The sequence below is a fragment of the Magnolia sinica genome, chromosome 19 (assembly GCF_029962835.1).
Source record: "Magnolia sinica isolate HGM2019 chromosome 19, MsV1, whole genome shotgun sequence".
In the NCBI taxonomy this organism is placed as follows: domain Eukaryota; kingdom Viridiplantae; phylum Streptophyta; class Magnoliopsida; order Magnoliales; family Magnoliaceae; genus Magnolia; species Magnolia sinica.
In genome coordinates this window covers 52,255,627-52,281,244 of record NC_080591.1, presented here as the reverse complement: position 1 = coordinate 52,281,244, position 25,618 = coordinate 52,255,627, and the positions used below count along the sequence as shown (strand labels likewise).

General features: G+C 41.0%; 1 protein-coding gene and 1 long non-coding RNA gene across 2 annotated transcripts in view; both read left to right on the top strand.

Annotated features, from left to right (window-relative positions):
- LOC131234431 (uncharacterized) overlaps positions 1–10,074 on the top strand; it is a 36,072-nt gene extending 25,998 nt beyond the window's left edge. The window contains exon 3 of the mRNA XM_058231294.1: positions 9,670–10,074. Coding sequence (XP_058087277.1) covers positions 9,670–9,837 — 168 coding nt within the window. The 3' untranslated portion in view covers positions 9,838–10,074. The remainder of the gene's footprint in view (positions 1–9,669) is intronic.
- Positions 10,075–10,664: 590 nt separating this feature from the next.
- Positions 10,665–12,719, top strand: LOC131234432 (uncharacterized). The gene is made up of 2 exons (XR_009165708.1): positions 10,665–10,709; positions 12,370–12,719. It is a non-coding gene; the product is annotated as an uncharacterized LOC131234432 (long non-coding RNA).
- Positions 12,720–25,618: the final 12,899 nt, after the last annotated feature.

Sequence of the window (25,618 nt, the reverse complement as noted above, 5' to 3'; positions counted from 1 at the left end):
AGACTAAAACCAAGCATAGAATATTGGTATAAACTTGGAGTTTACAAAGAATGGGAGTGATCACCCACTTGAATATAGTGTGCACTCAACCGGGTTTGGTTTTACTTCGTCTTAGTTGGATGCAATTATACAAGAGATGGCTTGATGTGACTTGGAAAGTGTTTTAACGTGAATCGACGAAGTTCACTACATGGAATCACATATTGATTACATTTCTATCAATCTAGGGTTTTTGGTCGTTCTGGATCGAAAATACAACAATCAACATAATGATTTGGTGAGTCGACTCAATGACTCACTAGATTTGCAATGATACAATTAAAGTTGTTTTTTAAGTTGGGAGGTTGTAGAAAATGCACACCTCTTAAATGGTGCTGATGAAAGCCTGATTCAACCCCGGGTTTGGCTTGGATGTGGCGACTCAGCGGGTTGACTCGCTGAGTCGATCTTCTCCTTTCTTTCTTCTTCTTTTCTCTCTCATTCTCCTTTGATCTCTTCTGTTTTCTTCTCTAGTTCTTCTGATCTAGGACGTCCAACAATGAGCCTGGCTGATCAATGTGATTTGGTGGGTGTGGGTCGCGATTCACCACACACACTCTCTTTCAATCTCTCGATTTCTTCTTCTTTTCTTCCCTTCTCATTTCTTCTTCTAATTCATTCTCTGAATCATGTCCAGGAAACGAACATGGGAAACCAACAACTTATCAAGTCAGTGACTCACTGGGTTTCTTCCCGCTTTTGATCTCTCACTCGCTCTCACATGGTCTCTCTTTCCTTCTCTCGTTTTTTTTTTTTCCTAATCTCTTTGGCGAAGGTTTTTTTTTTTTTTTTTTTTGGGTATAAACTTTCAAAATTTGAAATCCAGTTATATAAGGAATTAACATCAAACGATCACGCACGTAGGGTTTCAAAAACAAGTTATCACAACCGGTTTGCTGTTTACAAGAGTTTTCTATTTCTACACGCTGGATTTGAATCATGTTTGGTGATTATTATACGTTGATCGTGAGGTGTTTCTGTGGTGGATTAGCTCTTAGAATCAAAGTTTTTACAAGGCTCGACAATGGGTTCAAGATCGGGAGATAATGGTGGCTTTAATGGTAGAATTCGGCCTGGGGCATATTTCTTTGAACAAATAGTGGTGGATGGTTTTGATGGGTCCCACAGAGCTTGTGGATAAGAAGGATCGAGGGTCCGGATTGATTTACCTAATGGGTTTGCAGTTTGAAGGGTTTCGACTTCCACACACTGTAAACGTGGAAAATAAAGCGGGCTTTGGTGTTTTTGATTGGTTGTCAATGCTGGAATGTGCTAGTGCGACAAATTGTTGGTTGGTGATTGAAATCCAAAAATCGAATGGTTTTGATTAGTTGTTGTTAGGTTGAGACGCCGTGCCACTCGCAAATGAAAATGGGTAGAAGAATCCTGCTTTGGCGGATTCTTTGGACGCTGTTGGGGCTTGGTGGGGTCCATCGTGATGTTAGGGAGAAATCCAATGCATTCATCAGGTTCACTATATCAAGATAGCGCAAAGATCAAAATATGAGACAGATTCATAACTCAGGTGGGCCGTAAGACAACAAACAGTGTGAGGGAAATGCTGATAGTTGAAACCTCATTGGGGCCCACTTTGATGGACGGTTTAGATCATGGGTTCCGCAGTGATGGGTGGTTCGTATTGGAGGTGGGTGCATAACCTACCGAGTGCTAATGGAGAAGAAACGTAGAAGGGGGGTTTACGTGCGTTGCTAGTCAACGCACGTCGCTGCCTGATTTTGATACTATTATCATATATATATTTTTTAAATGGTTGGGGTAGTGGGCCCCACCAAGATGTTGTGAGAAATCTACTTCGTTCATCAATTTTGTTAGATCGTTTTAGGGTATGGGCTAAAAATGAGGTCGATTTGTAACTTTGGTGGGCTGCAAGATCGAAAACCATGGAGAGAGCTACCAATTGATGAAATACTCCTAGGTTGATGATTGGGCTTTAAATATATGAAATGGATGGTGGTTGGTTGAACCAGAGGTGGACAATTGTGGATTGATTGGGGGTCACGAGAAGATCATGATGGAGGATTTAGATTTGGGGTCGATCGATTATAAACATTTCAGATCAGATCTTGTCAATTTGATATTGATGTGATTATCCAAATTGAGATTGAACGGTTGGATAACGTAATTGGCTCATGAAGAGTAATCGTAGTAGTTTGGATTGATGATAGATCAAGTGGGTTATGATGTGTAGGCTTGGGATGACTAGAGGGGGGTGTGTATGTGCATGTATTCGGGAGTGGGGTCGTTGGATCATGATCTCAACGGTAAGATAGGTTTATACATGGGTTTAAATGGGGGTCCTTACTCTTGCTCAGGTGGTAGACTCTTAGGAGTTTCAACACCTGGTTAAAGAGTTCGAGTGCCCATAGGTGGTGAAATTCCACTACGGCATGAGTGTGTGGGATATGTGTGCGTGTAGAAAAAAGAAAAAAAGAAGAAGAAGAAGAAAAAAAAGATGAGTTAAATGGGTCAGATTTACATATTGATATTTACATGAATGGATGTGGTGATCCTAAAGTTAGTTTGTCATGATCGAGCTGTCCAAAAGCGTAATGAACTGTCGGATGTCTTCTTCTAGTGATAAGTAACTATCTTAACGGTTGGTTTGGTGACTGATCTAGTATGCAAAGGTATAATGGGTCTCAAGGGTTGTTACGAGGTGAACGAGGGTTTAAGTGTGTGTTTGATGTATGCGTTCAAGTGTCATTATCCTAAAAGCGCGGGTTCAAATTGGGATGTACATGAGGGTAAGTACTCGTGTAAATGCACGAGTGCGAAATTTTTGGGTATCAAAATTCAATATGTTGTGAGAACTTTTTGACTCTTACAACTTCCAAGTATTAGCATTGCTTAAGAGACCATCCCTACTCTATGAACAATTTAAAAATGACTGTCAGTCAATCAGAGCAATGGCCATAGTAGCATGATGGTTTTGCTTGTCTTGTGCTCTATATAACACTCCTGCTGCTCCCTCTCTCGCTCTCTCTCTCTCTCTCTCTCTCTCTCTCTCTCTCTCTCTCTCACTTTCTAGGATTTTACACTTGCTCCATTCAAAATAGATGTTGTTTCTCTCCTTATGGTTTTAAGACCTAGAGACTCGGATTGACTTGTTTGTCCCCAAGTCGAGTCGCCACTCAACCAAGTTGAGGGTGGCTCAGGGGGGCGACTGATGATATCGAATCGGATCAGGTACCACCAAATCCGAATCAACTCGGACGAGTCTTAAAATCATGCCTCTCTTGCCCTCTCCTCTTCTTCGCACTTGTGCAACAAACAAAAATATTAGAATTGGTTGGTTGATGGAACCCTTGACTCTCTCATGTTTATATCTCTATCATTAGAGAGGACTGTGGCTGGAAGGATGTTTGGTTAGGAGGGAGAAAATTGTTAAGAGTCTTACCCAAGATCAGCCCAAGTGGTGGTGAATTTGGACATCGTCATTGCTCATTGCTACATGTCAAATCAGTCAGGCAGATGTGGACCCCTTTGTGGTAGAGATCCCCAGGAGAGAGGTGGAAGAGTTGGTGGCCCTCCCAAAGTAGCTTGCACGAGTGACTCTCTCGAAGAATGGAGACTTGGTTTGCTGGCTTCATTCTAAAGAGGGGCAGTTCTTGGCTAAATCTCTTGCCACACAGATATCAGGAGGCCTGTTTGTTGGTGTTAAAGCCCGCTCTTTCCCCATTTAGTCATATGGGGCTCCTTCTAAGGTGGTGGTCTTCGCCTGTCTCATGGGTTGGAACAAAGTTCTTACGATAGACAATTTAAGGAAGAGAGGTCTATTTATAGTTAATGCGTGTCCATTGTATTTGCGGGAGGAGGAATCGGTAAATCATCTATTCATGCATTGCGCGTTCTCTAAGGAAGTGTGGGATAGCTTTTTCAATCTCTTTGGGGTGGCTTGGGTTCTTCTAACTTCTATCGAGGATTTCTTTCGGCAATGGCATGTAGGAGTTTTCGGCTCTATTACTGATAGGAGACGACAATTGGATCTCTTGGCAGGGTTTTGGGCTGTGTGGTTTGAGAGAAACAATAGATGCTTTTGGGACATTCGTTTCTCTCCTAAGGAAATCTTCCTTAAGAGCGAGAGCTTCTGTCATCAAGTGGGTCGCTATGTGATGGGGACATCATGCGCACACGCGCATGCACGCCACCCCCTTACGCACGTACGTACGAAGGAGGACCCCACCGTCGATCTGGCTCGTTGACGACGTCCAGGGAGGGCCTCCTAGTCAAAAGACGAAGTTTTGTTCAAAAGAGTGGGCCCGATAGTCAAGTAAAGCCCATCATGGAATTTCATGATCATGACCCACTAGTCGGATTGATCTCATATTTTAGGTATTGCTTATTGATATTATTTAGAACATCATGAATGCTTTAGATTTCTTTGTTTGGTTTTTATTTTAGTTTACTTCATCGCCAAGTAATAGGCCGCGCACATGGCGCGAGTTTTGGGGTATAGGGTTTTCCTATAAATAGGCACCCCTTGTAGCTCTTTTGATTCAATGAAGATGAATAAAAATTGCTGCGTTTTCCTGCTCCTTTCAGAGTTATGAAAACCTAATTGGGTGCAAAGTCCATTCTTCGAAGGGCTAACTACCGTGGTGTGAAGTCACATCTATCCCGATTCACCCCCACCTTCTTCCATCCATATTTCTCCTCCTACAAGCATTCCATCTGCAAATCCATCAATAGTTACAGCAGTTTTTCTCTTTACAATAGATTTTCAGAATCTGGCCCTGCAGGAGTCTGAAACTTCGGCGGAGCACCACGCACTAACCGTGCATCTGATCAAGCTGAGATTTGAGGGTTTTGGAGTCCATTCCTGGCCGACCAGGGCCAAGGTGACCTTTTTTTGAATAGTGGGCCCCACACATATGCGGCCGGGATCACATGCACATGCATCTGGGCCATTGTTGTTGTCCACGCGTGCGGTACTTCTCTGGTTTGTCTCTCCTCTCTTTCACTCCACTTTCACCCAAAATCCCTAAACCTAACCCTAAATTACTCAAATCTCCAATTTTATGCCCCTTTTCTTACCCTAGGGTTCCCCGAATTGGAATTTTTGAATCCTTTGGATTAGGGACTGATTACTATGCATGTGTGGATGATTATTTCTTATCTTTGAGTATCGTTTGGTTCATAATTTTTATTGATCCAACCCTATCATGTGTAGGCCTGGACCCGCATAGATTCCCCTTAATTGAATGTTTGGACTTTCATGTGGGATATGGAATTTGTGTAATTGTTTATGAACTAACGTGATCTTAAGCCTGAAATCTCGCATATCATATTTAATTTTCATGTCTTGCATCATTGCGGCTTCATTGTAGAGGCTTCTTGCTTTCATTGGGCTTTTGTTTCTGGGTTTTTTTTGTATCCTTTTCCTTTCTTTTGTATACTTTTAGACTTCGGCCGCTAAATTAATGAAGTTGTCATCTTAAAAAAAAAAATAAAAAATCAGAGAGAAGACCGTGGATCTATTTCCCTCTTGGTTGAAAGTGCCCTGGTTTGTCAGATTACGTGAGTGTTGAGTTAGTCTTCAAGTGAATCCCAAGATGAAGATTACAAGATCAAGACCTCAACCAGGAAGAAGCTCGAGTGCTCCAAATAGGTAAATGAAGCCTCACTTCCCTAACCAAACCCTTGAGGTATATAATCCCATTTAATTAAGTCTTACCCCCAATACATCTTAAATCATCTTTTAGTAAGCTTAAGTTTTGAACACTTAGAATATTAGACGAGTAAACATGAACTATACAGGTAAAATTGATTTCATTGATTTGCAATCGAAGACATTTTCATTTATATCGAACATGGTTCGATTGTATCGAGAAATAGGCCCATTCTGTCCAGCAACAAAATCACATCTGCTGAGAAATATCTATTATATCGAATAGAGTTCGATGATATCGAAATTCAAATTTCGATAGCATCGAACCTGCTTCGATGGCATCGATTTGGGGCACTCCCTCTACACAAAATATTCTTTTAAGCGTTCATCGATATAATCGAGTCACATTCGATTACATCGAGAGTAAATTCTCGATGCAATCAAAGACTGTTCGATTACATAAAAAATCAGGAACATTTTGTCCAGCAAGCCATTCAGGTATATACATCTTTTCGAATACATCGAAGACCATTTGATGTCATCGAACTTCAAAATTCGATAGCATCGAATGATGATCGATTGTATCGAAAATTGGGACAAAATCTTCTAGCAGCCAAATGTAATTTTTCTAAAGAGAATCTGATGGGATCGAACCTCCTCTCGATTACATCGAAGTGCACGTCGATGGAATCGAAAGGTGCTCGATAAGAGCAAACAGAATCTGTTCTACACAAAAATGAATATATGAATGTAGAATGTCGATGCAATTGAATAAGGCTCGATAATATCAAATTTCAAATTTCGATGTAATCGAAGACTACTCGATAGCATTGACAATGACAGATTTCTGCCCGGTTTTTAACCTTTGGGATTTCAACTTTATAAATACACATGGCTTGCTTATTGTAAAATGAGCCAGAATTAAAGAGAGTTTGAGAGAGTTGCTTCAAGAATTAATACCCTTTTCCTCATTCCCTCTTTCCCATTAGAGGTCATTATTCAATCCTAGGCATAACCATTTACTCAAATCTTCATTGCTTAGATTGAATTAAGAACTCTAAGCATTCAATGAGTTTCCAAAAGCACTCAATAGGCAAATCATTGTTTTGGAACTCTTGAATGCGTAGCTCATGAGAATCTTCTCTATGTGTTTAAATCACATCATCTAAATAGAGAAGAACAACAACACCCTAAACCTCACAACCTCGGAGCATTGATCGAAGTATCAAAAATGGTCGCAGTTCAAGAGAGTTGAAGACTCTTCATCAACATTGAAGACCTTCAGATTGTGCGAAAAAGGGGCTTACTCACTTTTTTGTAAGTATAAAGAGTCCATTGAGTCTGAAGCCCTTTCCTTGTGTAGGATTGGGATTCAGAGTTTGAGTGACAAACTTGCCAAGACCTCTTTGTAGGCCTCTGATGGGAGAATACGTGTCCTTGTGAAGGACATATTGCCTTGTGTAGGCTCCTAGTTGTGTCCTTGTGTAGGACTCGTCGCCTTATGTAGGCACCTAAGGCAACCTTGTGTAGGTTCATTAGTTAACCTTGTGTAGGTTGTGAAGGTTCATAGTTAACCTAATTTAAAACCATTGGATAGTGAAATCTGGTACACTCTAGGAGAGAGTGCGTCCGCCGGGAGTGGAGTAGGCAAGTAGCCGAACCACTATATATGATTGTGTTTGGGATTGCTTTTTGTGCATTAATCGAATTATGCTTATGTATATCAAATGATTATTATGATGCATGATTTAGTAAATGCACAAGTACTAATAGAAATCACATCCCACACACTAGCACATACACTATCTTTATAAGCTTGTTTCTTTACATGAAAATCTTGTGTAAGCCTAGACCCTCTATTGGTTTGGAAGCCATATAGTTACTTTGCCTTATTCATTTTGATTAAAGTTAGGCATTGTTTGTTGTTATAAGAAAATAATTTTTGAGAAGTCCTATTCACCCCCCTCTAGGACACTTGGACATACTTCCATATTTCTACTATAGCGGTTCTACCGCAATTTCATTGGTAATTTGGTTTAGTGCCAGTCACCAATTTATAAAAAGTTTCCCAGAATGGGTTTGGTCCTCAATTGGATTTAGTTTACTGTTGCTGGGGAGTTGTTACCTGTTAGTCTTCGTAATCAAAAAGTTTCTGGGAACTGGTTTTGTGGTCAATTGAATTTGGTTTGCTGTTACTGGGAGCTGTTAGTCACCAGTTAATTAAAAAAGTTACCTGCAACCAAGGTTTTGCAGTGTTATCCGAAACTGGTACATATTACCATTATCGTTCATGAACGATACGACTGTATTGGCCTGAAACAGCCCGACACAGGGTGCCATGGGATGATAGGGGGCCATATTGGTGGTGAACGGTACAGTACCCAAATACACTGATTATAAACCTTCCTTGCAACTGGTTTAGTCCCCAATTTGTATTTATAGTAGTTCAGTTTGTTGAAGTGGAAATGACCAAAGTTGGGCCAGGCCCATTTCATCATGAAAGGACACTGATCGCTGAATTCAAATTACGAACATTTCAGTTCCAACTTGAATAGGCATGGAAATTAGAAGTGGTTGTCATTATGATTTGAAATGGTGGCTCCATTTTCTGGTCATTTCTTTTATATTCAATCTGATTTTATTGCAATTCAGTTCAATTTAGTATCCAAACAGGCAAAAAAAGCATATTGTTCTACTTCTACAAGGAGGATTTCTAAGAAATAAAAATGATCTGAGTCCTCATTGCAGGAGGAAGCTTAATGCCATTTTGGATAAGGAGTCTTATGAAATTGAACTCTTAGCTTGGAATCTGGCAGACTGCCAATGAGCATTGAATCTTCATATTTTTCTTTGAGAAATGCTCCAGTGCTCTGAATAGTGCTCCTAGTTGTATTTGTCACTTGGACAGTCCAATTGATAGATCTAAATTGTCTATTAAGTCCAGAGTACATTTTGTGGGCCACTAGGGAAAAATTGCACTGATCGGATGAGCTAATCCATCTTGATTTGTCCTTGCTTTTGTAGCCTTCTTTTTTCATAGCCATGGATGTGGTGGTTATGATTGCCTAACAAATGTGGCTTTTGAGAATCATAAGCAATCTGTGATGAGGCCCAAAAAATAGATAGATCAGATTGTTGATTGGACCTATTTTTGTGTAGATGACCTTAACCGTTCATATTAAAGGCTAATGATCAGATGGTTATGATTGTCAGATTTGTGTAATATTTGCATAGTAGCCCATGAAATCTATGTCAGACCTAATGAACAGTCTAAATCAGTTGATTAGATCATGTGTCCTAATGCAGCTAGGAGCACTATAACTTGTAGTGCTTAGAGAGAACTGGAGCACAAGGTATTCCATAACAGTAACTTTGGCCATAATGGTCATTGCTGATGCTGTTACGATAAGGGCCATAACGGCCGTTATAGCTTTTTATTTATTTATTTATTTAATTGAAAAAAATGTGTTTCGGCCCTCTTAAGGACCATTGTGGGGCTGTTATGGCCATTTCGGCCCTGTATACATAACAGTTACCACTATTACCATTACGTAATGTCCATTATGTAACCCTTTTGGCATACCTTATTGGAGCATCTTTCCCTTCTTCTACTTCTTCTTCTTCTTCTTCTTCTTCTTCTTCTTTATTTTATTTTATTTTATTTTATTTATTTTATTTTTTTTATGGGTCCTTTCACCTTGTAAATCTTATTAATGACCAAAGTGGTTATTTGTTGTTGGTAAATTGGACTCTTTGGGGTAAGAGGAATAATAGGTGCTTCCAAAACAAAAGCGGGTTGGTAATGGATGTATTTAAGAGGGCAAAGCTAGATGTAATAGCTTAGATATCTTTTATAAAGGCCCATGACCATATTGACTGGTCCTTGTTGTCTGGGCTTTTCTTGTTGTATTTCACCTCTTCTTTGGTGCCTTCTTTAATAAATATTTTCCTTACCTTAAAAAAAAAGAAAAAAAAACTTATGACCATTTTATTCGTTGCAGATAATATTATCTCAGGAGAAGAACATTCAGAGGCTCAATGAACTTGTCCAGACTCTCCGGGAACAGCTGCTACAGTGCAGGGGCAGTAACAGTACAAAAAATGGCAGTGGAAAGTCTCTGGCTGCAAATGTAATCGAGCTTGAGCGGCAGGGGAGTCTGGAAGACTAACCTCTCCATATCTATAGGAACTGAAGGTATCTTGCAAGTTCTTACTGTATGCATTGGTGTATTCAGCATGACTTGTTGTTTTGCCCAAACAATTCCAGCATGCTGAGGTTTTCCTAAATGTAACTTCATTAGTATTCCAACTGGCCGGAGTATCCTCACATGATTAAACTGTAAATTTCTCCTGTCAATCTTTCTCAGGTAGTTAAAATCCTGGCAGTACAGGGCATGCTTTTATCACTAGGGTATTTTAGTCTTTTGCAGCATGATCCACATGCCATGATCTTTCAAAAAAAAGAAAAAGAAAAAGATCTGCTTGCCATGATTTTCATGTCCATTTATGGAACTAAAAGTCATGGTGAAAAGGAGGCTTGATTAGGTTGCAACAGAGAATATTACAATCAAATGCTACAGGAACTATACTGATTTCAGTTCTAACCTTAGGCTTGACTACCAAAAAAGAAATATGCTGACCAGGTGAGTGGATCCATCGGAAAAAAATGAAGTGTTTTTTTTTTTTTTTTTGAAGGAAAGAAAATTGGGTTATTCTCTGCAAGTACCTCCACTGGTTAAACTGCAAGAGAGGCTGTCACCATCTAACTTGTTCTTGGGTTCAAACTACCCATCTGATGGTGATAATGTGGTATCATAGATTTTTCATATCCTTAACTCTGTATGTTGACCGTGGCCTCCCAGAGGAATGGATCTTCAGTAAGAGCTGAGGGCTGTTTTGGTCATTTGCAAAAAATCACTATACCCTTTTCCGATCCACTCGTGTCTGATGTGTCTTCTTATCAAGTTGCAGTGTCTGATGTGTCTCATCATCAGGTTGCAGCTTGGTATGTTTCTGTGGTTCCTCCTATAAACTCAGTAAGGTACTTGCTCTAGTTCAACTACTGATCACCAATCTCTATCAGGCAGCATTTATCTGGGAGTATGAACTTTTGAATTAGTCTTCTGTCATCATGTCAATACTTTTAAGGCTTTGAAAGAGGTTAGGGCAGCTTGGCTGGCCAGAAAGTGATGGGCTAATAGTAACCCGCAACCACAACATCAACCAACCTTCTTGACATGTTTCTTCCTGAACCTTTAATCATAATAGAAGAAACAGAACTGAACGACCCTAACTTTGTTGTGTAGGAAGGAGAGAGACCCACATTGATCATTGCTCAAGTGAAAAGCACCATATTTAAAAATCCAGCAAACCGATTAGTTCCAGGTTTTTCCCTCTCTATTTACGCACACCTATCCTGTTCTCACTTCCAAAACTCATTGACTCGACTCGAAGCTTGGCGGAGTAGATTTGAATCAGCAATATTTTGAGCTAGCCTTGGGTGGAATTTTATTAGAAAAGAGATGCTGGAAGTGAGATTCGAACCCCCAACATCACCTTTGGGAGGGGACCTTAACCGATGTGGCAATGGTAGTGTAATTGTTTCGAGTTATTTTTATATTACTTGTACAAGATAAACTATTTTAAATATCTATTGCTAATCATAAGGGCCTGTTTGGAACGTGGGATTAAATGGTACGGAATTGCATTAGATGGAATTAAACCCACTATTGTACAATGATTGCATGTCTGGAAATACCATTACTCAGGCCACGGTGGTAGACTCACAAGAGTTTCAAAACGAGGCCATGGGTTCGAGCACCCATTGTGGTAAAATCCCACTGTGGCGTGGGTGTGTGGGGTGTGAGTGCGTGTAAAAAAAATGTTTGGAAATACCATGGTATTTTGACCATCTAATCCCATGTTTGGGGCCAAATTCTTCCTCTAGGAGAAACAATTCATTAAGTGAAACTTGCGTTTGGTAGACCAGGGAATTGTAATCAACAGACTGGATTTCACAATTGATGCTGGTCACCTGTACACGTATATGCAACTTGAATGTCACTTGTAAAGGGCGCATATGGATGGACGACATAGATAAAACACATGCATCAATGTAGGGCCCACAAATGTAGTGGATTTTGAAATCTACCATAAATCTGCATAATCTACTGTTGGGACTGGATGATATGATACCTGTATTAATCCAATCCTTTCCGTCATGTCCAAACGATGGATGGAATTTGCATGGGACCAAATGTAATTCTATACCACCCAATCCCACCTAATCCCATGTTCCAAACAGGCTCTATTATTTTCAATTTATTCTAATCAAGTATCAAGTTGAGTCAGGTTGGGTCTTCTGAGTTTTTCTGGTTTTTGAACTATGATCCTGATTGATTTGCTAGCATTTTCCATTTTTGGGAAAGAACTAGTACTAATTTGTTTACCCCTCGAGAAAAAGAAGCACAATATATATATATATATATATATATATATATATATATATATATATATATATATATATATATGCAAATGAGGTTAGGTGCCGATATCTACCATTTTGCGCTCATGCCTTTTTCTTTAATCTATGATGCTGATCTTTCATGTAGAGATGCAGCCAAGTAATGTCTAGGGCAGTGATGTGGGGGTCAATGATGTGTAGATGCTCGGATTGATTCTTGTATCTGGTGCATGTGCAGGTCTCGGAACACCAGAATGGAAAATGTATGAAGAATGCCACTTGTAGTTAGCCTTGTACTCTGTAAGCACAAATTCTCCTAAAGCCGAATCCACGGTTTAAAATCCTTTGCGGTCATCATCATCATCATCATGTACGCGTTACCCAACCATGATCATGATGTAAACATTACCCAACTAAATCCTTTGCAGTGTGACACAGTCCGTGGGACCCACACGTTCTAATCTTACCTGTGAAAGAAAGAAAGGAAACTTGGCCTTAAATGGTTTAACACAAGCTGTGCGACCCACACCACCCATCTTCTACATGGGCTGATCACCTATCCAACGAATCAAATGGCAAATTGCCCTCTCTCTCTCTCTCTCTCTCTCTCTCTCTCTCTAGGATGTCCTAATCTATACATAATCAGGATTGGGGCTGGCAATGTCGCTGGTCCGCAATGATCAAAAGACAGAAATTTGAATAGGTTCAGACTGATAGGCCCGACACCTTCTGTTCAGAAATGTTATCCTGACACCATCGAAGGGCCCACTGCTGCCACCCCTAATTGTAGTGATCTCCACCATCTAAGTTAAAGTCTATTCGAATTCAGATGATATTAGACTTGAATATAAGAAAACCACGGAAAACCTAAGGGCCTGTTTGGTCTGCACTAAAAATGAATTAATCTCATATAAGTTAACATCAGTTATTAGAGATTATAGTTTATATAAATTGATGGCTATACTTTCGTCCCTACCCAAAAAGGAAAAAGGAAAAAGATAAAAAGAAAAAGGACAAAAAAGAAGAAGTAACGAGCTGTTCTCTAGTGCTAGTGGTACTACCATAAGCCTCATGGATCCAGCGGTGGCACTGGGCTGATGTTGGACCCACGTGATGTGTGCCCTGGGCTGATGTTGGGCCCACGTGATGTGTGCGTGACATTGAACTGACCCATAAGATGTTTCACCTCAACAAACCCAAAGGGCTCAAAAAAGCTCTATCCAAAACTTAGGTGGGCCACATGACAGGAAACGAGGGAAGGGATGCTACCTTTGATTTTCTCCGGAGCCCCACCTGATTTTGTTGTCCAGATGAAGGGTTGAACGGCCTGGTTTCCATAAACACAACACGGTGGGTCCTGCCCAAAAATCAAGGGTGGGTGGGGGGTAACGGATTGGCTACTCCCATATCATAAAACGATCTAGAAAAATAGATGGACTGCATGGATGAAACACATACATCATGGTGGGGCCCACAGAGGAGTAGCCAATCTGCGTTTGGGGAGGGTGGACGCAGATTACCGTCCAGGCAGGGCTCTGTGGGGCCCACAGTGATGTAAGTGTTTTATCCACGTTTTTCTTGGATCATTTTAAGGTATGAGCCAAGGCACGTCCAGGGATTAAGCGAACCACAAGGTGGGGATTGAACTTTCACCATTAAAAACTTACTGGGAGCTGGAGAAGTTTAAGATTGCCCAGTAACTCATTACGTTATACTGAGTAAACCCCGTGGAGTCGTCCATGATATATGAATTTTATCCGCTCCATCTATCTATTTTACCAGATAATTTTATGGCTTGAGCCCAAAATTGAAGCATATCCAATTTTCTAATGGACCACACCACAGTAAACAGTTGAATTGAACTTCTACAGTTGAAAATTTCTTAGGGTCCAAGGGAGTTTTGGATCAAGCTTCTATTTGGGTTTTCCATTCATCATGTCTGTATGATCTCATGAACAGGTTGGATGACAAATAAACATCACTGTTGGGCCAAGGATGGTTTCAACTGTCGAAATCATTATCCCCATTGTTTCTTGTGGTATGATCCACTTGATCTTTGGATATGCTTCAATTTTGGGCTCAACCCCTTAAATTAGATGGAAAGACGGATGGACGGCGTGGATGGAGAACATACATTCAACGTGGGCTCAACTGAGTTTACTCAGTACGATAAGAGCGTACTAAGCAATCCGATTTGGGGGGGTCCCTCCAACTTGTTTCTCGCTGTGGGCCACCTGAAATTTGGATCAGCATGATATTTGGATGGTAGAGGTATTTTGAGGCTGCACATCTGATGGGACGGGTTGGATGTTGTGCACACATCACATTTAATCACTACAGGTGTTTTGGTTCATGGCTGAACTTGAGCCGGTACAACCGTAATTCTGTTCTTGATCACCGGCTGAAGTCCCTTTCCACTAATAATTAATTGAAATAATGTGACAACAAAGTTAGGGGGTTGTGAAGTTTATGAAAATAAATGGGACTGTCTGTGTGGAATTTTTTAGGTAGGGTGGGTCCATTCTCATGTGTCTGACATTCAAACTTTGCAATGGGTGCGTCGGTTTACATAATAAATACGGGACTAGCCGAAAATGAGCTGGATCTGGAACTCAGGTGGGCCACACCCATCTGGAAATGTGGGAAATCGTCCCTGAAACATCTAAATATCACTTGATAGGGAGTTTTTGGAATGGCCTAAAAATTGGTCAGAGCCCTCATTCAGGTGTGGTGGACACACCAAGGGGGTTGCCGGATGTCTGAACCAGATCATTGTGGGCCCCATACCTGGGATGGGCGTTCTTTCTCAACTATCTGCTATTTGTGGCCCACTTAAGTCATACATTGGCTGAACTTTTTTTTTTTTTTTTTTTTTGGCTCTAGGCCTAAACGGGAAGGTAGAACTGATGGTTGGATTGGACCTCTGGACGACTGCACAGTGGAGCCCACTTTGCTCGCACACCCACAGAGAAGCGGTCACTTCCATTTGTCATGTGCATGCAACATCCAACAAGTCCAATTGATTGGCCCCACCACGAGGATTATGTTATGCACAAATCAGCCTCATCGAGTCATCAGGTGGGCCAATGTATGGATTATGATAAAAAGCAAAATACAGCATCATCCTCTGATTATTGGATGGGGCTGATTTTCATGGTGGGGTCAACCTACTAAGTGGTGGATGCGAGCATTTCTCGTGTATATATAAGCGCAAATGCTAACCTCCACACCTTCAGCCGATGTTGGCAACATTCCCAGAGCTTTTGAATAACATTTAGGTGTCTCAATCGTCAATCAAACCATTGGAAGCAAGCCATGATACAAGAATAATGCAGATAGGATAATCCTAACCCTTTGAGTGAGGTTTATATATATATATCTGACCGCCTGTCTTACACAATCCACAAAAGAGATGGTTAGAATCATCAAACCAAAGTGCTACTTTAGAATCATAAGCAAGACTAAGCAGGATCTACTGAATAGATGTTTGTAGGTTATAATTGGACACCTTTCAAAAAAAGAAAAAGAAAAAAAAAGAAAAAGAAGAAAGGGCTATAATTGGACATTTTGTTTTTCTACTCAATCTTAACTATCCATTTTCCACGCTACACATCCAATATTTACAATTATCTTGTCGGCGTGATTTTTCCATCATGGCTTGCTCCTAATTGTATGAATGAATGAACCGTTCAACTCGACAACATGCCATCACATGTGTCATTTAAAAGCTTCGCTAAATATGCTAACCCCACCAAAGTGGGGAACATTAGAAAACCATATACATACATATACAAGATGGTGTCAAGGGTTGTAGATGGGAGCGTTGGGGATGTCCTGTTCCTAACTGTCCATTTAGTAAACTAGTTGTAACATTGAAGAGTGGCCTGACCTTAAAATGAATGCAAAAAGCATGGATAGTCCCCACCCTATTATTTTCCACCCAATTCAGCCATAGTTTCTTCTTATAGAGTTCAAATGCCCTTAGTAAGGAGTAATCAAAAGAGGAAATGAACCCCTTTTAATCCTCATCTCACTCAATTCAGATTGCCCTAATCCTTCCCCTCTCTTTACTGTGTGTGATGGTTGATACACGAGTGGTGACGAATTCTTTGCATGTCTTGCAATTGCAAGTGACCCAAGTCAAGCCATTCATTGGAGGTCACGATCTTTCAATCATACTGATTTTTTCTTTCTTCGTTTTCTACAGACCTATCACTTATTTAGAATACCAAATAATTTCCGTAAAAGCTAATTTCTATGAATTTTTATAATTAAGAGCCCATTTGGATGCCACCTAATAAGTTACTTTTTCTACTTACAACTTATCTAATTTGGTTTATGATCAATTATAAGTAGCTTTTTTTAAAAAATTTAAAGTTATTTACTTTAGTTTAATAAGTGGAAATCAAGATAAGCTATTTAATGTATAAGTGGCTTATCTTAAGTAACGTACAATTTAAAAAAAGTCTCTTAAATGATACAACTTTCATGTTTGACCATTGACCATTTACAATTTTCATGAAAAATAGTTTGACTGACTACTTTTCTGCCTCATCTAGGGAATTTTTTTTTTTTTCCTTCATTTACGTGCTTTGGATGCCTCTATATAAAGAGTTGTTGAAATGTGTACTGAGGAATTGATAGGTCTACATTTCATTTTCTATACTTTTTGTACTGTTGTATGGCAAACAGTACTTAAAAAGGTGTTTCCTTCGGAAAGGATGGGTGTAAATAGCGGCTTCCAATGAAAGGGAAGTATTTCAAGGTGCATTAAAATGACATGTGCTCCCCTATAATCTGGCCCATGGTTGGATGGCTTATCCCAGTCATATCCAACTCGCCTGAGTTGACTCAGTTTCGGCCGTGAACGGGTTAGTTACCTTGACTTAGAATAGTTGGGCCAAAATACTCCTGACTCAGGTGAGTTGTGACTCGACTCAAAGCCGCACGAGTGTGGACCAGTCGCCCGAGTCAGGAAATCATGATCAAGCCACTTCATCTGGTTCATTTATATGAGGTATCAAGCGCAAGTAGTTGAATGTTGATAGTGTTGTCATCCAACTATTGCAGTTGGCCTACACAAAAGGCAGACTGATCCACTCATCAGGTGGGCCACGCGGACTTTAGACCAGATGGTCGGTTGTCCACTGTCTTCTATGGTGTGGCCCACAGACGGGTCCATTGTTTTTTTTTTTGGACTTGTATGCAAATTCTAAGTGCCTGAGTATCATCCATCACACTCTGCCCGAGCATCAAAGTCTTTCTCATAATAGTAGTTCTACTGTCTCTAGTAGTAGATTAGTTAGAGAAATAATCCAATGCTCTTAGAGCAGTATAAGTTATAGTGTCCCAAGTTGCAGTGGGACACTTAGCCAGTCCTATCCATTGATCTAGACTTTTGACCAGGTCCAACGCACATTTCATGGGCTACCATTCAAATTTCACACCGATCCAACATATACTAACCATTTGATCGATGCCCTTTAATATGGACGGTCAGGATTGTTTACACAAAATATCTCCAATGAAAAATTTGATCCACCTGTTTGTTAAGGACCATAAGGGATTGTTCATACTTGCAAAGAATCACTTTTGTTTGGCAATCGCAGCCATCTGATCCATGGCTTGGAAAATGGATGGCTATCGAAAATAAGATCAAATCACGGATGGATTGGATCATCCAGGCAGTTCAATTTTTGCATGGTGGCCCGTGAAATGTGTTCCGGGCAGATTTGATCGATTAAAGGTGTCCAAGTTAGCCGATGCGCACTCACGCAATTATGTCAGGTGGACCACACTACGTAGATCATCTGGTAGCTATATTGGGACTAGTACTTTTTTTCTGGCAGTTCATTTGTTTCTGGTGGTCCACACCGCGTAAACCATGGGTGATTACGGCATTGAGGGATTATATGAGCCTCAGACTCAAGGATATACACAAGTATCTGCAGGCTTTAAGTTTACACAAGTGGGGCTCCTGGTTCTGTGATATAGACCGTTTATATGATGGGTCCCACAATGCACGAAACAACGGCACCGAAAATATCCCAGATCGGAAGATCCTATCCGCCCATCTTTGGCATTTTTCAGTTATTTGTGTGGTTCATTTCTTAGCGGTCTATTTGCATGCAACCCATCCAAGGGTTGTGATTTAATGAGAATTTAAGAACATGGGCCATCTACTATGGGACCCATCAGATCATGGTATGGACGCGGGTACCTACTTACCCGACTGGAAATATGGCCCATTTGTACAAACTAAGGACCCAATACTTTTTATTTCGGACTGGGCATTGTAGTAAAATCTCACTGATCATCCTATCTTAGCCGTCGGATTCTCGACCAACAAATGGGTAGTGAAAGCTACAATTGTCTGGCCCAAAATATGGTTGTCCATGAGCTCGGCCCAATCGGATGGGCTCAATATGGGCCCACAATAGTTGAGGACTGGGCCATTGACAGCTTGAGGTCTAGAGCTAGGGAGAAGGGAGACTAATGAAAAGGGAAGATATACTCTGGCGGAATATGATGGTTGATACAAAGGCACAAAGAAATTGTACACGCGGCGTACCTTAAATTAAACCGTCCAAGCTGCGGGACCTACCGTGAATGGGTGGCCAATTCAAAACCAGACCGATTGGAATTTAATGGACATTATTTTGCCAAATACCAGACTATCTTTCGTTTCATCCTTCCTTCCATTCAATGTCTACCAATTGAGGAGTTAGAAAGGAGACGCCTTGATGTAGACCGGGGTCGCGTACAATGTCAAGGCCAAGATGGACTAGAAAAGGCCCCATCGGAGGTGGAAGTGATCCGGACCGTCAGAACTTAAAACAAGCGTATCTTGTAAACTAGAATGAGTTGTTCGATGTGCTATATATGATTTTGGGTAGGAGGAGCCTCTTTAGCTAACCAACCCGGCTATGCCTTGTTGCCCATGCCGAATTTGTGAGATTCCAACGGATCGATGGTCGAAAATCCATTTTATTTTTGTTTTTACTATTTATAATAAGTTTAAGTTTGATTATAACTCTTCATCCTTTGAGCTTTAGGAGCTGTGTCCAACATGAAAAGTGCTTAGAAAAATTAGGAGAATAACATCGTTACGCTACTATAAATAATAAATTTACTATTTATAGTAAGTTACGAATTTTAGGAGGCATTTGGCGCAGGTTATTAGATGGGATTAGGAGAGATAAAATGGTATTTGGTCTGGTGCAATTCCATCCAGCATTTGGAGAGGATGGGAAAAGTTGGGATTAGGTGGGATGGAATTGCATTTGGTCCCATATAGGATTTCCGTGGATTTTGAAATCTACTACACATGTGGGCCCCACATTGATGCATGTGTTTATTCATGCCGTCCATCCATATACACGGTTTACAAGTGATATTTTGGTTATATATGTGTACAAGTGAATGGCATACATTGTGAATTTGATCCATTGATTACAAGTCCATGGTCTACCAAACATGATTTTGCTTAATCCAGTGTTTTTCTGCATCAAAATTTTTATCCCAAACATGGGATTTGATGGCTACAATACCATAGTATTTCCAGACATGCAATAATTGTACAATAATGATGTTAATCCCATCTAATTCAATTCAATGTCATTCAATTACATGGACCAGACATGCCCTTAGGGAGTTTGATTTTGAAACCTTTTTTTATTTTTATTTTTTAAAATATCACTATTTAAAGGATTGTAAATTCGTTTTTATTATCTACTAATGAAATTTCAATTTTTCTAGAATTTATTTTTATTTTCTTGTTTTCTTTGTGGATTTTAGGTATCTCTGTGAGGAGTCTAGAGAATCTCCATGGATTTGGAGTAGTTATCCCCTCGAGGAAGATACTGCTCCACCTTAACATGTCCTTCCCTGCATCACGCCTTAAGGTTATTGACTAAATCATCTATAATATACACGTGTGATATTACAGATGGTTATTGTAATAAGCCCATCAAAACATACACTTTGGTTAAAATTGATGTCATTCCAAGCCTCAGGTGGTCCACAAAAGTAGGCTTGCAAAGGTGCAAATATCTACCTTTTAATAGATTGTGTGAGTTCTAGATCAAAGACAATCCATTTAGGGGTCATAGTGATGTACATATGAAATCGACTCTCACTATTAGATGGGTTATCCAATGTTACTGCCCGGCTAAAAATATAAACTAGCCTCTAATTTAAGTGGACCACAAATACATCAAGATGGGCCCACAGCCCCACGGTTAAGGAAATACTCACTAACATGCCCACTGAGCGCTTGAGTATGGCATCCTGCAACATACTAACAGTACAAATGAAAAAAAAGTACAAAAATCTGATTTCATCATTGAATTTTGGCCACAATGACGTATACCTAAAATCCACTCCCTCCATTAGATGTATCATCCAACATTACACCCATGGCAGAAAATTCAGGAAGACTTTTGATTCATGTGGTCCACACCAAAGGAAACAGTTGAGAGAGAAACGTCCACCCTGAATTTTTACAAAGCCTACCGTGACAATTATATGAAATCTACTCCAACCATTAAATGTGATGAAAAAAATTTAGGCATGGGTTCCAAAAATCAGGTCCATCCATTATTAAGGTGGGCCACACCAAGGAAAACAATTTGGAGGGTTCGCCTTGGTAGTAATCATATAGTCCACCAAAATCATGAATGTACCTGATATTTGAGCCTTGAGTCTATGTAGACACCCCACCTCGGGCTGATAAGTTGATAGAGTTTGAACGGATGGATGGACAACAGCACCCTGCTCGTAAACCCTAACCATAGGAAACCCAATCCTAAGCCTCAACTGAGCTCATCCAACCCAGTTAACCTAGTTAATTTGGTCAGCCTAACCCAAAACCCTAAGAACACAAAACCCTAGGAACCTAAAACCCTAGAGCTTTTAGTCAACTCAGCGAGTCAGCTCACCCGATCAACTCACCAAGTCAACTCACTCAGTCAACTTAGATAAACCCATAACCTAGTCAAGCCCAAAACCAAGCCCGAACCTAAGCCCAAAACCAAGCCCAATAAGAGAAATGACAGAAACTCTGAAGCACCAACCTTCACAGCAGAACCTCTACAAGCTTGGGGGATGCTGCCTACCAAAGTAGGTAATCCAAGTGGGGACCGGTAGTAGCCAGGTTCTCACCGGCCACGTGGCACTCCCTCTCTTTCGGGAAGCATCCCTCAAGCATGTGAGTTCCTCCCTTTTTGAACCTTAGGTGTGCGGTTGAGGTGCATTTACTCCGATGCCCATCTCCTTATCCAAAATTACCATTTTACCAACTCATCCAACCCACGAAATGATGCCATGTGGCGATCTCCAATCCCAGCCATTCAACCATATTTTGTCCTTAGGATCACCAGGAATTATAGGAAAACCGGGTCGAGAGACTATAAATAGCCTTGTCCCCTTCTTATTTCAAGCATCCACTCCCATTTCAAATCCCTTCTCATTTCAGAGAGAGTGAGCCTTAACCACTTAGCCATTCCTCCACTAAGGAGAGAGAGAGAGAGAGAGAGAGAGAGAGAGAGAGTCCTGCCCTGGTCTAACCTAGTGTAGCTTAGCTAGAGTCCAAGCCTCCTGATCCACCCAAGCTTAAATCTGAGCCATTCAACCTAGCCTTGTGACACTACTGTTCATCTTATCATTCAAACCTTCATCAGTTTCATCAAATCAATGCATTGGCATTGTGCAACTTTCACTCTCCTCTCAACCCCATTGCTCTTCATATACATCTGCATTATAGTGCATTTGCATCGGTTTCTTCGCATCTAACTAGCGGGCGTATGCTTTGTGGCCTGCCGATATAATCGGATCTTGTTCATCAGAAACCTTAGCTAGTCAGTCATTGTTTTAGTATATACTTAGCATTTAATCGTTTTCACCGTATCTGACTGGCGAACATATACTCTGAGACCTGCCGATATAATCGCAGCAAGTCCACTAGAAATCTTAGCCGATTGGCCATGGTTTTAATATAAGCATCCATATATCATCAAGCATTCTTTGCACCCTACACCTGATCATTTTGAATATATGCTCTGTAGGTTGCCGATATAGTTGGACCTTGCCCATCAGAAATTCAGACTAATCAAACATCTCTACTATAGCATTGCATTACATTTTCTGCATCACATTACATTTACAGCACGCGAGAACTACTCATATTCTTCAGAAATTAGTTAGATCTTGTGAAATAAAGACCATACATCCGCATGGGCAGAGTGTGTGCCTAAGACTTTCCCTCTCTTTAACCGTGGTCCTTTACTCAGAATCTCTAAAATGTAAACTTATGAGTCATCTTAGAGTTAAAGATATTTGGGTTCTTAATCTTAAGCATTTCTATGGGCTTTAATTAACTATAAAATCATAATAATTGGTTACTAGAGACTCTAGTAAAAAATAACGCCTTCACCCCCCATTATAAAAGTCCTCGAGCGAGGCAACTAGTAGAAAGGAAGAGAGTAGATCTCCCGTACCCTCGAGGAATCTTGGCTTCTCCCTCAAGCATCCACAGAATGTCAACTCTGCTGGGGAGTAACTACCCACATTAGTCATGACCTAACTTGAAAAATAAGATCTTACAGATTCCTGAAGAATACCCATTCTCACATATCTGCATCTGCATTCATATTAAAAGAGCAAAAAAATTGCGCCTCCATGAGTCAGGCGCCCTCAAAAAAGTCACCCTTATCTTAACATAATCCGTATGAGATCTTTATAAGTACACTGATTTTTGCACCCTATTTGTCAATCACGTGAGTCCTTGTGTCACGTAGTTAATTGAACTATTGGAAAGTGAAGACCAAAGACACAAGCAAACATAGAATGTAAGACCCGTATCCTAGTCCGTACTGTTCCGTCGACTGCCGCGATCCTTCCCGTCGAATTTCGGTAACCTGCGACTTATAATCGACGTTTGCACGCGATCCTAAGCCATATCCTGTAGATTTGAGTCAGCTTAATCCGAGCCATGTACCATTACGACCGCACCGTCGCCGCGGTTCTAACGCCGCGTCTCGTGTGCCAAGTCGATGCTTAGATCATAAGATGTGGACCGAGCATTATAATGGCCATGGACCGCATATTACGGGACCCACCCATCCCATGTGGCACCAATCTCTAGGTAGTCATGAGGGTGATGGATGACATCACCCTAGCTATAGCCACCCTACTTAGCTATAGCTACCCTACCCTAGTTATAGCCACCCTACCTTGGCTATAGCCACCCTACCCTAGCTATAGCCACCCTACCCCCTAGCCTTCTTATAAACATTTATTGCTAACCACCCTCCCTTATAAGTAATCATGGCCTACCTAAGCTACTCCCTCTCTCCTTACAACCCTCTCTCTCTCCCCCATTTTCTCATCACTTTCCCCAAGCAAGGAAAATCCCACGTCCAAGCCTTCCCATGGAGAGAAAAATGTGATTTGGTGGCCCACTTTCCATCCCAAAAACCCTTCATCTAAGCCATCCACTTCTCATCTCCCTCCATCAAAGTGAAGCACAAGAAAATCGGCTTTCCAACAGACTAAGAAGATCGACGGTGTGTGCTTGTTAGGATAGATTTTTCATATTTTTGATGATGGGCCAAGTGAGGCCTACCGATTGATGGTATGGATCTTACTTTGGGCCCTAGGTGTGGCCGATGACCCACCTTGATGCTCATGATCATTCCATGATGGGGCCATTCTCCATGGACCCCATCATGATGTTTATTTTCCTTACATGAAAAGAGGTCATCTAGACATTACATTTGGTGGAGAAAGGATCTCCACCATTGATTTTTGTTTTAGTGGGCCCACATGTATTGGGACCCACTTGATGTATGATTGAATGCAAGGAGGGCCCATAGTGTCAGGGTTCCTCCATCACACGTGTGTCCCACTCTTTCTCTCTCTCCCTCTCTCTTTCATTTTCTTTGTACCTATTTTATGTGATGATGTGGCTTTGTGGCCCACTCGGATGGACCCCACCATGAGGCATGACTTTTACCCAAGCCATTTATAAGTGGGGCCCACCTTATATGTGTTGTACCCACACCATCCTCCATGTGGTGGCCCACCTAAGACAGGCCCACCTCGAATGTATGTGTTTCGTCCAACCGTCCAGCATCCAGGGACGCTGGACGTGGTTTGGGAAAAGCACAAATATTAGCTTGGTTCACAAGATTTTGGGGTGGTCCACTTGTGTAGGCTCCACATTGATGTATGAGTTCAATCCATGCCATCCATCTTATTTACCAACTCATTTTAGGCCTTGAGCCGAAAAATGAAATCCATCCGATCTTTAGGTGGGCCATAGCGTGTAAAATAGTGGTTTCTACCGTTGAAAGTCACCCTGTCATTTTTTATGCGCCGAAAAACATCTGTTATTGGACTCGTTGGAACGGTCTTGAGCTATAGAGAGCAATGGACGGGCTAGATTCAGTTGATGCGGGTCCCATACACGAAAAACCGTAGAAAAACTCGGTTTCAAAAAAAATAAAAATACATGCAGCAGACGCTGCTGCTGTCAGAGACACAGGCAGCGCCTGCTGCTGGCGGGCGGACGGACGAGAGGGCCGTGGGCCCCACCCTGATGTATATTTTCCATTCAACCCGTTCATATGGTGGGACACCTCCATCAGTGGGCCTCCTCTAAATTTCAGCCACATCCAAGACTCAGCTGGCCCACATTAGAGGAAACAGTGGGGTTGAACTGTTTGCCATTGAAACCCATTTTTGGGTCCACAGAAGTTTTGGATCAAGATGAAATTTGTTTTTCCCTTTCAACCAGGTACGTGTGACCTTATTAACGGATTAGATGACATATAGACATGGTGGTGGGTCCCACGTGGGACCCACAGTGATGTACGTGTTTCATTCTCATCGTCCACTGACGGTGGACGGTTAAACCCACCCCTTATGTGTTCTATCCACACCGTCCAGGGGACGGTGTGTGTGCGCGCGTGCGTGCGTGTGTATATATATATATATAATTATATTACATATAATATCGTATATATATATATACTATATATAAATTATCTATTATATTATATATAATATACATGATGGTGGACCTTCATGTGGACCCCCACCATAATGCTTGTGTTGCATCCAAATTGTCTAACCATTTTGAATGCTCATTTTACAGACTTGAGACTAAAAATAAGACAGATCTATAGTCCAAGTGGACCCCACCTTGGTATATATATAAGGCCATAGGATTAGGCCCATCTTGATGTATCATGGCCCGTTATTGGGGCCCACTTGAGTATAGACATGGGGCCCAATTGGTGTGGCCCATCTAATGTACATAAAGCCCATGTGATTAGGCCCATTTTGATGTATTCTAAGGCTTATGGGTTATGGCCCATTGCAATGTACATAAGGCCCGTTGGTGAGGCCTATTAATGCGGCCCATTTGATGAATGTAAGGCCCATGTGATCGGCCCATTTGATGTATCTAAGGCTCATGGGCTGAG